The sequence below is a fragment of the Copadichromis virginalis genome, linkage group LG17 (assembly GCF_057382275.1).
Source record: "Copadichromis virginalis isolate Kocher_CV1m ecotype Utaka linkage group LG17, C_Virginalis_male_GT1.1, whole genome shotgun sequence".
In the NCBI taxonomy this organism is placed as follows: Eukaryota; Metazoa; Chordata; class Actinopteri; order Cichliformes; family Cichlidae; genus Copadichromis; species Copadichromis virginalis.
Window position 1 is genome coordinate 10,291,696 of NC_140634.1, and position 15,449 is coordinate 10,307,144.

A 15,449-nucleotide genomic window follows, 5' to 3' on the forward strand; every position below is an offset into this window, starting at 1 on the left:
GGATAATTTTACTGTTTTGTCATATCAAGGATAAATCCAGCATAATGAAGCTACCACGTGTTTTTGTTCTTTGAATTAAATGGGTCTTATCTTGTCCTTGCAGGCTCAGTGGAGGATGTTTTCAACTATGAGGGCTTACCAGTGCCTCAGATATCATACCATTGTTGTCCAAGCACAATGGCGAATGAGGAGGGCGGCCTCCGCTTATGGGAAAATCTACTGGGCGACGACAGTCATTCAGAAGTACTCACGAGCATGGGCCATCTCAAAAAGAGACAGAGCACATTATCTCTTACTAAGGAGCGCTGTGGTAAAAATACAAAGAGGCTATAGAAGATGGAAAGCTCAGAAAATACAAAAGGAAAACTGTGCGGTCAGAGTGATACAAGCTGCTTTTAAGAAATGGTACGGAAGAAAAATGTCCCAAAGAACTGCCGCTGCTGTGAGAATCCAGTCCTGGTACAGGATGCAAAAGTGTCTCAATCAGTACAGAAAGATCAAGGGAAGTGCTTTCCTCATTCAGGCTCAGTACAGAGGCCTTGCACAGAGGCGCCTTTTTCTCACATTAAAACTGCAGCACCACTCAGCTGTTGTCATCCAGAGTGCCTTCAGAGGGCACGCTGTCAGAAAAGAAGTGTCGGAAATGAGGTGTGCTGCAGTCGTAATCCAGCGCTGGTGCAGAGCTTCCATGACAAGAGACGCGGAGAGGAAAAAGTTTGTCAGGATGAAACGCGCGGCCATTACCATACAGGCAGCGTATCGTGGGAAAGTGGCTCGAGACTCTCTGAAAAAACAGGACAGGGCAGCAGCTGTGATCCAGGCAGCTTTTAGGAAGCACGCTGCCCGTAGGCGCTACCTGATCTTGAAAAGAGCTGCAGTTCTAATACAGCAAAAGTACAGAGCAACACTTTTGAGTCGCAAGACAAATAATGAATATAACTCTCTGAGGGCTGCTGTGCTCACTGTGCAAGCTAACTGGAGAGGCAGAGTGGACAGGAAGAGGATAGAAAAGTGGCATCAGTGTGCATCTTTTATACAGGCTTGTTATCGTCGGCACAAAGTGCAAGCAGAGTACAGAGCCAAGAGGGCAGCAGCTGTGGTTCTACAGAGCCATTACAGAGCTTATTTGGCTGGAAGGAAGATGAGGAGAGGATACCTAGAAAAGAAAGCGGCATCCATTACTCTCCAAGCTGCATTCAGAGGGATGAGAGTTAGGGCAGAGTTGAAGAAAAAGCACCAGGCAGCGACTGTCATTCAGGCTTTAGCCAGGATGTTTTTATGTAGGAAACGTTATCTTCTGCTTCACAGTGCAGCGATTGTCATCCAGAGCCGATACAGAGCTCTTTTGCTGTGCAGGGTGCAGCTAAATGAATTCAGAAAACTTAAGCAGGCGACTGTTAAGATACAAGCTGTGTTTCGGGGATTTAGAGAAAGGCGGGACTTGAAGAGGCAACATAAAGCATCCAGAGCAATCCAAGCTCACTTCAGGATGCACAGAATGCGTGTGGCTTACCTTGCCCTTAAGTGTGCCTCCATCATTATTCAGGAAAGGTACAGGGCCAAACGGCTCATGGATCAACAGATGCAGAGTTACAGAACAATGAAACATGCAGTCATAGTAATCCAAGCAGCATACCGTGGCCACAAGGCCAGGAGAAAGATTGCAAACATGCACCAAGCTGCTTCAGTCATTCAGAGAAAGTTTCTGGCCATCCGGGATAGAAAAAACTTCCTGGCTGTCAGAGTGGCAGTTTTGGCCTGTCAGCAGAGGTACAGAGCAGTAACCCTGGCAAGAAAAGCACGGCTGGACTATCTCTCAAAGAGAAGGGCAGTAGTTTGTCTACAAGCAGCTTACAGAGGATATGTAGTTCGAAAGCGGCTGTGTATTGAGCACATGGCAGCTGTAACAATTCAGTCTCAGTATAGAATGTACCAGCAGAAAAACAACTACAAGAGACTCTTCTGGGCAGCCACTGTATTGCAAACACGCTACAGAGCTAACAAAAAGATGAGAGCAGAGGTGCATGCCCTGAGTGTTAAGAAAAATGCAGCTGTTGTCTTACAAGCTGCCTTCCGTGGAATGAAATTAAGACAGATGATCAAACTGCAGCATCAAGCTGCCAGTGTTATCCAGAGAGCTTACAGAGCTCACTGCGAACACAGGGAGTATCTCACTCTGAAATCCTCTGTCCTGACTCTTCAGAGAAGATATCGAGCCTCTGTAGCAGCAAAGAAACAGTTGCAAACATATCAGAAACTGCACAGAGCTGCTGTTGTTCTTCAGGCAGCGTACAGAGGGCAGCAGGTCAGACAGGAAGTTGCTCGTTGGCATCAAGCTGCTACCGTGATCCAGTCTGCCTTCAGAAAACACAGAGAAGTCGTCAAATTCCAGGCCATGCATCTATCTGCCATCATCATCCAGAGACGTTATCGGGCTCGTGTTCTTCAGAGGCAAGAAAGGGAAAACTTCCTAAGAATGAGACATTCTGCTGTGGTCCTACAAGCAGCTTTCAGAGGTCATCGTGTCAGGTCTGACATTGCCAAGATGCACAGAGCAGCTACTGTCATTCAAGCAAACTTCAGGAGATATAAACTTCAATCAGAGTTCAGGCGACAACGCTGGGCAACCTGTGTCTTACAGCAGAGGTTCAGAGCTCAAAGAACCAGAAACCTTGTGGTGAAACATTATCAAGAGGTTAGAAAAGCTGCCATCATTCTACAGGCTGCATATCGTGGAATGAAATCCAGACAGATGATCAAACTACAGCATCAAGCTGCCAGTGTTATCCAGAGAGCTTACAGAGCTCACTGCGAACACAGAGAGTATCTCACTCTGAAATCCTCTGTCCTGACTCTTCAGAGAAGATATCGAGCCTCTGTAGCAGCAAAGAAACAGTTGCAAACATATCAGAAACTGCGCAGAGCTGCTGTTGTTCTTCAGGCAGCGTACAGAGGGCAGCAGGTCAGACAGGAAGTTGCTCGTTGGCATCAAGCTGCTACTGTGATCCAGTCTGCCTTCAGAAAACACAGAGAAGTCGTCAAATTCCAGGCCATGCGTCTATCTGCCATCATCATCCAGAGACGTTATCGGGCTCGTGTTCTTCAGAGGCAAGAAAGGGAAAACTTCCTAAGAATGAGACATTCTGCTGTGGTCCTACAAGCAGCTTTCAGAGGTCATCGTGTCAGGTCTGACATTGCCAAGATGCACAGAGCAGCTACTGTCATTCAAGCAAACTTCAGGAGATATAAACTTCAATCAGAGTTCAGGCGACAACGCTGGGCAACCTGTGTCTTACAGCAGAGGTTCAGAGCTCAAAGAACCAGAAACCTTGTGGTGAAACATTATCAAGAGGTTAGAAAAGCTGCCATCATTCTACAGGCTGCATATCGTAGAATGAAATCCAGACAGATGATCAAACTGCAGCATCAAGCTGCCAGTGTTATCCAGAGAGCTTACAGAGCTCACTGCGAACACAGAGAGTATCTCACTCTGAAATCCTCTGTCCTGACTCTTCAGAGAAGATATCGAGCCTCTGTAGCAGCAAAGAAACAGTTGCAAACATATCAGAAACTGCGCAGAGCTGCTGTTGTTCTTCAGGCAGCGTACAGAGGGCAGCAGGTCAGACAGGAAGTTGCTCGTTGGCATCAAGCTGCTACCGTGATCCAGTCTGCCTTCAGAAAACACAGAGAAGTCGTCAAATTCCAGGCCATGCGTCTATCTGCCATCATCATCCAGAGACGTTATCGGGCTCGTGTTCTTCAGAGGCAAGAAAGGGAAAACTTCCTAAGAATGAGACATTCTGCTGTGGTCCTACAAGCAGCTTTCAGAGGTCATCGTGTCAGGTCTGACATTGCCAAGATGCACAGAGCAGCTACTGTCATTCAAGCAAACTTCAGGAGATATAAACTTCAATCAGAGTTCAGGCGACAACGCTGGGCAACCTGTGTCTTACAGCAGAGGTTCAGAGCTCAAAGAACCAGAAACCTTGTGGTGAAACATTATCAAGAGGTTAGAAAAGCTGCCATCATTCTACAGGCTGCATATCGTGGAATGAAATCCAGACAGATGATCAAACAAAAGCATCAAGCTGCCAGTGTTATCCAGAGAGCTTACAGAGCTCACTGCGAACACAGGGAGTATCTCACTCTGAAATCCTCTGTCCTGACTCTTCAGAGAAGATATCGAGCCTCTGTAGCAGCAAAGAAACAGTTGCAAACATATCAGAAACTGCGCAGAGCTGCTGTTGTTCTTCAGGCAGCGTACAGAGGGCAGCAGGTCAGACAGGAAGTTGCTCGTTGGCATCAAGCTGCTACTGTGATCCAGTCTGCCTTCAGAAAACACAGAGAAGTCGTCAAATTCCAGGCCATGCGTCTATCTGCCATCATCATCCAGAGACGTCATCGGGCTCGTGTTCTTCAGAGGCAAGAAAGAGCAAAGTTTTTGAAGTTGAAACAATCCGCCATAGTTCTCCAGGCAGCACTGAGAGGCTGGCGCGTCAGGAGGGATGTTAGCCTACAAAATCATGCTGCTGTTGTAATCCAGTCATACTGGAAATGTTTGGTGGAACGACGTATCTTCCAAAGAAAGAAAGATGCAGCTGTGAAACTTCAGCAGAGGATTCGAGCAGTGCAGCTCGGCAGGCAGGAGAGAAGCAAATACATCCAAGTGAGGCAAGCTGCCATCACACTTCAGAAACACTGGCAAGCCTGGATTGCAAGACAGCAGGTAAAGTTCATTTGCAGTACAAAAATAAACAGAGTACCGTAATTAAGAGGAACTGCAGCTTGTTTGGAGTCTCACAGTGTTGAAATGTGATTTGTAGTAAGCAGTCTCAATGTGTTATGTGGAGGGGAAAAAAAAGTTGCTGGTTAAATGTAAGCCAATGTTTTTCAGGTACTAAAGGCCGCTCGTGCAGAGAGGAGGCTACGTTTTACGTCGGCCATATTTCACCATCTCAGTGCCATAAAGATCCAACGAGCACTCAGAGCTCACTGGGCTTTGGAGTCCGCTAAAAGACAGATCCATTCTGTTATCACCATACAGGTAGAGTCACAAAACATCCACAGTGCTACATCTATTGAAAAGTACAACAGTTTTTACAAATGGCATCTTGACTTTTTTTTTTTTTTTTTTTTTTTAAGCGACTGGTGAGAGCGAGGCAACAGAGAAGACGCTATCTGGAGTACAAGCTGAAGGTGGCTACAGCTCAGAGAGCAGTCAGGCACTGGCTAGCTCGTCGCCACAAGGCTGCGACTGTCATCCAGCAGGCTGTCTGGAAATTCCTCCTCCTCAGGCGTCAGAAGAGGGTTCAGCAGGGTATTCTCAAGGCCCAGGTACCGTAGTCAGTGCTGAGTGTGGTAAAGATGTTGCCTGTAATTCTAAAGGGGAGAGTCGCAGATTTCCAATTCAGTCTATATTTAGGTGTCCAAAGTTCATTCAACCCTCAGTCACCTCAGTTAGAACAGCCCATTAAAGATTTGCTAAATCTTTTCTTTCTACAATGATCAGTCCATGACATTATAACTGGGAAACAATTTCAGGAGGAGGACTGTTTTTAACATCTGACTGTTGCGAACATGGCCTAATTTTACAAAGAAAATATAGGTAACACTTTATATGACAACCCATAGGTAAGCAAAGAAAGGGATGCACAGAACTCCCCTGTCCCCAGCCACCTCTTCCAGCTCATCTGAGAAACACAGATGTTCTCAGGCCAGGCAAGAGATATAAACTCTACAATATCTTCTGAGTCTGCCACGGGGCCTCGTCCTGGTGGGACAGACCTAGAACACCTTATCCAGGAGGCATTCTTATCTGCCTCCTGGATAAGAATGCCTCCTGGATAAGGCACCTCAACTGGCTCCTTTTACTGTAGAGGGTATAGCGGCTCTACAGTAACATTATTTCTAAGTAAAAAGGCCACCCATCATTCCAAGAAAGCTCATTTCTGACACTTGTATTCCTGATCTCATTCTTTAGGCCATTACCCAGAGCTTGTGACTAGGGCTGGGTGATATGGCCTAAAATCCATATCGCGATATAATTTGAAGCACGTGCGGTAACGATATATATCGCAATATATTATTTTCTTCTGTATAACGTATTTTCCACACTATAAGGCACACATAAAATCCTTTCATTTTCTCCAAAATCGAGAGTGTGCCTTATGTATGAATTCTGGTTGTGCTTACTGACCTCAAACCGATGTGGGCGTGCAGAAATCTGTTACCAAAGTTGTACTAAAACATTTTTTAAGCCGCACTGCTTGATGGATTGTCAGAGCATTACGGCTGCCATAGTGAGGAGCTTCGCGGAGTAATCTGGGTCCAAAACTCCTCCTGCTTCAGGTCCCAAAGTCAAATGAACACTGAGCGTTAAAAACGGTCTAAATTCTTTCATCTTTAATAAAATCATCAGCGTTGCTGCTTTACCAGGTGTAACAATTAAGTTTAACATCCAGGCTTCCAGGAAAACAGAATTTCTTAAATTTAACGGAGTTAGAAGTTAACAGGAAGTTAGCTCACTAGTTTCCACCTAAACATTTCATACCATGTTCTGACAGAGATTTTTGAAACTAATTAAAACGTACAGCTCTGCTACCACTTCCAACATAAATGAAGACAGAAAACTAAACAGCAGTGGCGTTTGCAGGGTTACTGAAGTTGGACTACCTGGTGTTTAATGTTGTGCTACGTGATTGCTAGCGACACAGCTATGTTAGCATAACATTAGCACAGTGAAGCTGGAGGATGAACGCCAACTTTTTTTCCACTCGATAAAAGTTAACGTGAGGGATTCTGGTGGTCAGGGACGAATGCAATCGCATGGCAGGATGCTATACACGGGCCAAACTTCAGTCAGGAGAACAACTGAGACTTTTCATCCACAATAGGTTAGTTATTAATATACTGCAACAACATGGAGATAGGAACAGCTGTGAGAGAATTCAACATAAATGAATCAAATTTACGGAAGTGGAGGACGCGCAGTTTTTGGCTTTCCCCATATTTCAAAAGTGCTTCATCTCTTTGCTATGACTGTCGCCTGGCATAATTTGCAGATGATAATGGTTGTAGCCGCTGCGATGCTTTCAACCAAAACAGGCATCATCAACATGCGGTAGAGCGGTATAGTCAAAATCTCTATCGTTGGCCAAATTTATATTGTTTCTATCGTATATCGTTTCTATCGCCCACCCCTACTTGTGACCATAGATGAGAGTAGGGACGTAGATTGACTGGTAAATCGAGAGTTTCACTTTTACTCTCAGCTCTCTGTTCAGCACAACGGATCGGTTCAGCATCACTGCAACCATAGACCCGTCCGTCTCCCGCTCCCCTCAGTCATGAACAAGAGCCCAAGATGCTTGGGCCATGGCCTCAGACTTGGAGGTGCTGATTCTCATTCCCACCACTTTATACTTGGCCAGTGTCAGCTGGAGGCGACAGACCTGATCAAGTCAAAAGAACAACATAATCAATGAAAAGCAGAGATTCTGGGACCACAAAAGTGAAAGCCTCCTGCCACTTTGCTATGCCTACAAATTCTGTCTATAAAAATTATAAACAGAATTGGTGACAAAGGGCACCCTTGGAAGAATCCAATACCCACTGGGAATGAATCTAACTTATTGCCAGTAATGTGGACCAAGCTCTTGCAACGGTTGTATAAGGGCCGAATGGCTCATATTAACAAGCAACACACCAAGGAATCAAACCCTCTCGTCTACCGGGGGAAAAAAACTCCAATATACAGGCAGCCAGCCAAGGACATGCCAAGATACCGCTTGTCACCAAAAGCAACTTCTAGCTGGGACAGAGTCCAGCCCCTGTCCAGGAGGCTGGTTCCAGAGCTCAAGCTGTGTATTGAGGTGAGCCCGGTTATATCTCTTTGGTACCTTTCAACCTCACACACCAGCTCATGCTCCTCCTCCACCAGAAAGTTGACGTTTCACCAGCCTCAGTAGCTTGGGATCAGCCCACCAGGGTCCACCAGGGTCTCCCTTGACTGGCACCCGTCACACACTGCACCCAACCCCTATAGCACCCTCCCTCTCCTGTGGATGGTGGGCCTACAGGAGGAAATGCTCATTTGCCTTCTCCAGGTTGCGTCCGGTCAGGCCACCAGGGGCTCTCCTTCAGGTACCCTCCCCAGACCTGGCTCCAGGGCAGAGCTCCACTAACCTTATCCCAGGCAGGGTGAACTGTTCCCTTGATTGTGTACACATAACGGTCTTCTAAACAGCTTTGTCTGGTTCCTCACCCAGGACCAATTTACCATGGGAGATCCTACCAGGGGCAAAAGGCCTTTCGAGTGCATAGCCCCTGGAATTCTTGGGACACACAAACCCCTTGACTACAATAATATAGCAAATTACAGAGGAGAATTTATGTAATGCATAAGTAACGTTAATAATTTTATAACTTAAGGTATTTTATAGGAAAAAAGACAATTTATACTTTTAAGTACTGCCCAATTTCACGGAAATTTTATGGACAAGCAATTTCCCAATTTTACATCATAAATAAACTGTACTGTTCTATGGACATGTCATAGTATGGAGTAGATTAATTGTGCCTTTGTATATTATTATTATTATTATTATTATTATTATTATTCTTTTTTTTTTTTTTTTTTTACATCTTTTCTTAATATTCATCATGTTTGTGAGTATGACAGATCTTTTAAAAATAAAATTGATTTCTCCCAACCCCTGAGTTTTTGTAGGTAACTATAATGACATTGTTATTAAAAGAAAAATAAATTGAAATTCAATTTAATGATGGAGGAATCACTCCCTTAGTTGCAGGCTGTGTTTTAAAGTGTTACCAAAATTAAAAGCAACAACTTGTTATCCAGTCTTTACTTTATCCTCATCATTTTGATATTTGTTGACAATGTAGTCAGCAAAATGTTGTTACAACCTACAAAGTAAGGCAGTAACAGCCTTGCTGGGATCATTTCTTTAATTTTGCTGTTAATATTTAATACTTCTAATAACAGTTTACACTAGCAAAATGTTTGCTATGAATTGATGGAAATCAAATAATTTTATACACATTTTGCCCTGAAAATTGTTAACTTATTTAGTTTTCCAACAGTTTGAAACTAATGTGAGTTTTTGTTTTGTTTGTTTGTTTTTAATTTAATTTAATTTTAACCACTTTCTCCTTCTAGGCTCTGTGGAGAGGACACTGCTCCCGCAGATTGAATGACAATCCCAAGATTGTAAAGCTGAGGCACCGCTTACGTGTGGTCACTGCCAGTGTCCGAGAGGAAGACAAACTGTGCAATAAAACTTCATGTGCACTGGACTACCTTCTTCGTTATAAACACTTCTCGTACATTCTGGAGGCCTTGAAAAATCTTGGTAAGGCTTTTTGTTGTCTACTCGTTTCCCCTCATGCTGAGTACAAAAATGGAAAAATAGTTTTAAACAGCATTTTCCCTGCAAGTCATCCCACAGCTTTAGATGTGGCAACTTATGTAACACTAAACAGCTTAATGACAATATCTTTGGCTCACCCCACCACAGCACTGAACAAACGCCATGCAAGTTATAGTTTACTCAGCTTACGATCAGACATTATTTTCAACTGAGTGAATGAGCACACGTGAGCCATGACGAATTAATGACGAATTATTTCACATATCATTATGAGAGGCAGAAGATGCATGTAGTTCCTACCAAACATTTAGATGGTCCCAGTAATATAGTTACTTTTCACTGTGAAGTAACAGTGATTTCTGGAAGTGTTCCTGGGCCCAGGCAATGATTTCATGACACAGCCATGCTTGGTTTTAAAGCAGTGTTGCCTGAGGGCCCAAAGATGGCAGATATTCAATACTGATTTGTACTTGTGCCTCTTGCATGCTGATATTTCTCCTCATTCTAATAATCTTTAGATGAGATATTCTGTGCAATTTAACATTGAGGACCATTATAAATGAGTGAATGGACAACTCGAGAATGAGTATTTAAATTGATACCATAGACGTATCTACTAGAAATTCTTCTGAGAAACTGCCTCTTTAAAACGCTTCAGCATTTCTGGAGCATTTCTTTGTGTTTCTTGTCTTTCTAATGTGTGATGTGTAGAATCAAAACCCACTTCTGGTCTTTGAATTATGGTGGGTAATATTTTAGGGACTATTTCTACAATCACTCCCAAATCTATTAAATATTTTATAGTTTAAAATGTGTAAATATATATGTGCCTAATTGGCCAAAATGCATACTTCTTATTCATGTAAGAGTGCATCTTATGATTTGTCCTGACTGAAATCTCTTTGTGCGTGCCTCTGTGTTTGCATGTTGCATTCGTGTGCAGAAACCGCCACCAGGCTGTCCCCAGAGTGCTGCGAGCGGCTTGTGGAGAGCGGAGCCACTAACGTCATCTTCACACTAATCCGTTGCTGTAACAGGAGCGTCCCCTGCATGGACGTCATCACCTTCTCCATTCAGATACTTCTCAACCTTTCCAAGGTACTGCAGACACAGAACAGCACTTTGTATTTTATGCTTCCTCATGAAGTAATCCGGTACTCTCAGGTTATAAACATAAAAGGTAAACCGGTTAATTAGTTTAGTGTGACATTAAAGCTGAAGGTAGACAGTTGATAATTTTTTGTTTTTGTTTTCCTACAGGCCCAACATTAGATTAAGCTGTTTTAACTGTCTGTAGACACATGAAATGGAGGAGATGTTTTAGCTTATATTTTGCTATCTCCACCTCCTCCACTCCTCAGTTCCAGCATATTTAACAATGTCAGTGTCAGATTTCACCTAAGACTAAGGGTAGGACAGCAACCTCCTTGTGACTAGAAAGAAATTATAGTTTCCCATTGGTTGCATTGAATTTCTTCACATTAGGCAAAAGTTAACAAGTATTTCCACCTAGGTGTGTCACGATACTGGACATTAGTAGTCGGTACAAACAGCAGTAGAACTGAACAATTCTCACAGCCCAATTCGATACCAAAACAGAAATGATCTGAAGTGACATCTCGCATACTCGACCATAAACTGCCTCATTAAAGTCATTTTTAAAACACTGGCAGATCATTTATTTAAAATGTTAACATTGTATAGCCTACTAATGTTATATTACACTAGCATAAGCATTTAATGTTAGCCATTGCAAACATTTTAGCCAGTGGAACAAAGCTGATTTCACAGCTTTGTTGGTAATTTACATTTTGGCATAATAAAAGCAGGATAATGGTTTGGATGTTTGTAATGTTAATTGAAAAGCATTCACGCTGATCTATTCAAACTGATCTGGGAGCTATTCTTTTAGTTCACTTAGGCCACACAATTTCAGTACAGTACAGTAACATGCTTGCATACGGCTTTTTGGGAAATCAGTCCTTACTCACATTTTCAGAATTTTGGTAGGAAGTGATACAACACATATTGGTTCTGGTGACATCCCTAGTTACAGCAACCAACCTATCACACACTTACACAATGGTTTTGGGCCAGCCATTGTTTTCCTTAGTGTGACTGTAATATAAGGTGGTAACAAATACTTATTTATGTACAGATATATTAAATGCAGAGTACTTTTATACAGTATTCTCATGGCTAGACATTTTGTGTCATCATATAAAGGTACATAAAAGTATATAAAAGTTGGTGCTGCATCACTATCCAGTATTTCTTAAATTCAGCAGTATTTTTGGTTGCATTATTTTAAACAGTAACTTGCAAGAACACAGAGAAGATGCATTTAAAGAGCTCTATCACTTAACTCTGGTTGTCTGAAAATATCAGAACTAAAGTGTTATCAAGCTTTCCTGTTTTCTCTAAAAGCATTTCCCATTTCCTGTATATAGATCTGACCCTCTGTCAGACTGTTTGCTGTTATCGATTTCTCTCTTCTCGCTGTGAACTTTGTTCTTCTTGCAACATAATCTGCCTGACTGTGACGGGAACATGTTGGCGTGGTAGACCCAGACATCTTACTTATTTGTTTTGAATCTTCTGGCTGGAAAGGGATTGTTTAGACAAGTGGGGGTTGAATAAACCTGTAATCTGTATACTGTCGATGGTAAATGACCGTCAGCACACCCGTGCTTTTGAGAAGCTTACACTGCTGTGGATGAGGGCAGCAGCAAAACATTTGTATGGGAATGTAAAGCTTTTGGATCCAAATATGTTCCCTCACAAAAGCCACCAGACTCATTTGACAAAAACAGGTTAATTTGTACCGTTCTAAAACATCAAACAATAGGACAAACTAATCCCTGCTTAGTTTTGAGAAATTACACCTCCCATCATTCTGTGCAGTGTTTAACTTGGTAGAACCTGGGACCATTTCGTGGCCTTTCCGTTTTTTAATTCCACGCCATTTCCACTGTGTTTAATGGAGTATAGCCAAATTTTCAAACATGTATTTTTTTCCCATTTTATTTTAAAATTTCAGTCTGAGTTTTTTAAATGAGCTTAAATGGCTGAATAAAAGGCATACATCCACTATCGAACCTCGTGGCCGATTTGTGCCCCATTGAAACCCATTATAAACGCTATTTTTCACTGTACAATTATTACCATTAACGTCTTGCGATGGCTTAACTTTCACTTTCATTCTGGACTCAGGGCCTTAGAATTGTAATTTTTTATTTGGCCACCGGGTGGCGCCCTTGTTCCACATGTGACGCCTGCTGGAACATACACACCTTCTCCAGCGGCCTGCTCGAGACAGATACCCGGAAAAGGCAGACTAATTTCCCGCGTGCAGCAGCAGCTTGGCCCGCTGCTCGTTCCGGACCATTTTATGACCTTAGGATCGTTTGAGGGTGCATTAATTTTTTTTAATCAACAGGAAATGACGTATTTGTTTTCACGTGGTAGCAGAAGTGTGTGCTGCAGACACGGGAACCGAACCATATGCTCCGGCGCTGCGCGAAACACACCCGCGGCAGAGGCACTCCTCCCCGGGGGAGCAGGAGCAGCAGCGCCGCCTGGGGACATTTTCGGCTTCTGCAAAAAAAATTAAAAACGGATCGAAATTAATGTTGGTGCCAATCTTTTGTCCATCTAAAGGCCTAATTATAATAACAATAAAATATTACTTCAAATGTTTTTTTTGGAAAATATTTTATGTTTTATGTTTTTGGGGCAAAAAAAGCAGTGCACTCATGTGACGAAACCGGGATATAAAGGGTAAAATCCGCGAAATGTAATTAAAACTTGACATGAATATTTCAAGGAGAAGTAGGAGGAGAAGTAGGTCTAAAAGTTTGGCTAATTTAAAGTGGAATAAAATATTAATATATAAATTTTTTATAGCACTTTTTGGGCGTGGTCGATAGTGTGCATTTTATGAAATGCGCTCCTGGAAAAAAAATAAAAAAGGCGATCGAAATGACTGTTGGTGCCAATCTTTAGTCCATCTAAAGGCCTAATTATAATAACAATTGAATATTACTTCAAATGTTTTTTTTGGAAAATATTTAGTTTTTTTGTTTTTTGGGGCTAAAAAAACAGGGCGCTCATGTAATAAAACTGGGATTTAAAGGGTTAAAACAATGAAAATATAATTAAAACTTGACATGGATATTTTAAGCAGAAGTAGTTTTAAAAGATTGACTAATTTAAAGTAGAAAAAAATATTGATATATATATAACATTTTTAGAGCACTTTTGGGGTGGGACCATTTTTGGTCCCGAGGTTCACGAAAGGATGGGATTTTGAGGTTCTACCAAAGGTTAATGAAATGAGATTACCAGCATGGAAGCTGTCTCATGATTGTGGCTTTAACAGCTTTGCTTAAGGCCTTACATGTCATCTACAATCTATAAGAAACTGCTTTCTGTAAAGCTAATTTAACTGCAAAGTGACCATTTATGTGGATATGTAGCAGATAAAACATGTATTATGTTCACTTTTTTGTGTGTGCGTGAAGCATTAAATATGAAGAACAAAGTGGACGAGGGTGGTGTTTATTTTTGAGTGTTTCTGTCTTTTTCAGCCAAAATAGAACATGCAACAGTGGATGCGTTAGTGTTGTTTAAGTGTGCAGGACTAACATCGTCTCCCCTCCCTCCTCAGTACCACAAGACCATTGAGGCGGTGTATTTAGTGGAAAACTCTGTGGAGACGCTGCTGGACCTGCTGCAGAGATACCGGGAGAAGGCAGGGGATAAAGTGGCAGAAAAGGGTGGAAGCATCTTCACTAAGGCCTGTTTCCTTGTTGCGCTCCTGCTGCAGGACAAGCAACGCACTGAGGTCCGTAGACACTGTAACAAACAGATAACACGAGTGCATAAATACCAATATCAATGATATTTTTACACAAGAGAAAATGCTAACTATTTTGCTTACTGTATTTTCTTTAGGAGGTCAAAAAGCTACCCAAGGTCTTGGATAGGATCCACAGTATTTACCGCCTCACTGCTCGCAAACACAAGATGGACACAGAAAGAACAATCATCAAGCAGAAGATGAGCGCGTCGATCAACGGGAGCTTCTTCGTTCCAGTGACGCCTCGTAAATCCCGCGCTGCACCAAAGTATGGATATTCCTGAGTTACATAATATACTGAAAGTGTGCTTGTATGTTTCCAGAGATAACTAAAAGTTTTTTGTTTTCTTTCAGGTTTGCACCAGATTGGGTTCTCAGGCGAGATAAGCTCAAAGACATTGTAGACCCCCTCAGGGCCATTCAGATGGTGGCGAACACACTGTCCATTGTGCTGTAAATAAACATGCTCATATATATATATATATATATATATATATATATATATATATATATATATATATATATATATATATATATATATATATATATATATATATATATATATATATATATATATTTTTAATCCATGATCTTCTTTTTAAAAACTTAAGAAAAGTATTGCCGTCTTATTTTTATTTTTTGTAAACCAATTCATTTTTATGTATATAATAAAATGGATTTGTCTATTAAATTGTTTCTTCTGGATCTACTACAGTGGGGAGAGGCATGCAAGGTTAACCTGTAACAGCACATGTCAGGATCGCCATTACTCCCAAAATGGCAGTTTTTACTAAAATCCCTTTTGATGTAATACCGGCCTGTGCAAACAAGAAGACAGTATGAACAGATGGGCGCAGGAGTGTGTCATTGGCTGCTGACTTGTGATTAACAAGTCCTGTGATAATCCTCCACTCACACTTAGAATGACTGAAATTTACAAAATGGACTACAGTAGGGGTTAATGGTTAAGGTGTGACAGTGGGTAAAAATGAGCCACACCCTGTTAGGTAATCATAAGCAACAGTCATTATGTGACAATAACCACTGAAGAGTTGAAAGAGCAGTAAGCAAACTAGACCAGTGAAAATTATTTTTGGCATGTTCATATAAGTTCATTTAAGGCAGCGGTCCCCAACCTTTTTTCCGCCACGGACCAAAATTTAACGGACCGGCCTTTAAGGTGTCGCGGATAAATACAT

The 15,449-nt window shown here is 42.0% G+C and overlaps 1 protein-coding gene across 1 annotated transcript in view; it reads left to right on the top strand.

Moving 5' to 3' along the window:
- The window catches only part of aspm (assembly factor for spindle microtubules), a 28,547-nt gene extending 13,797 nt beyond the window's left edge, over positions 1 to 14,750 (top strand). Inside the window, exons 19-26 of the mRNA XM_085436302.1 lie at positions 104 to 4,726; positions 4,895 to 5,044; positions 5,143 to 5,334; positions 9,179 to 9,371; positions 10,333 to 10,487; positions 14,059 to 14,235; positions 14,346 to 14,518; positions 14,605 to 14,750. Of these exons, the coding sequence (XP_085292428.1) occupies positions 104 to 4,726; positions 4,895 to 5,044; positions 5,143 to 5,334; positions 9,179 to 9,371; positions 10,333 to 10,487; positions 14,059 to 14,235; positions 14,346 to 14,518; positions 14,605 to 14,707 (5,766 nt within the window). The 3' untranslated portion in view covers positions 14,708 to 14,750. The remainder of the gene's footprint in view (positions 1 to 103; positions 4,727 to 4,894; positions 5,045 to 5,142; positions 5,335 to 9,178; positions 9,372 to 10,332; positions 10,488 to 14,058; positions 14,236 to 14,345; positions 14,519 to 14,604) is intronic.
- The last annotated feature ends 699 nt before the right edge of the window (positions 14,751 to 15,449 follow it).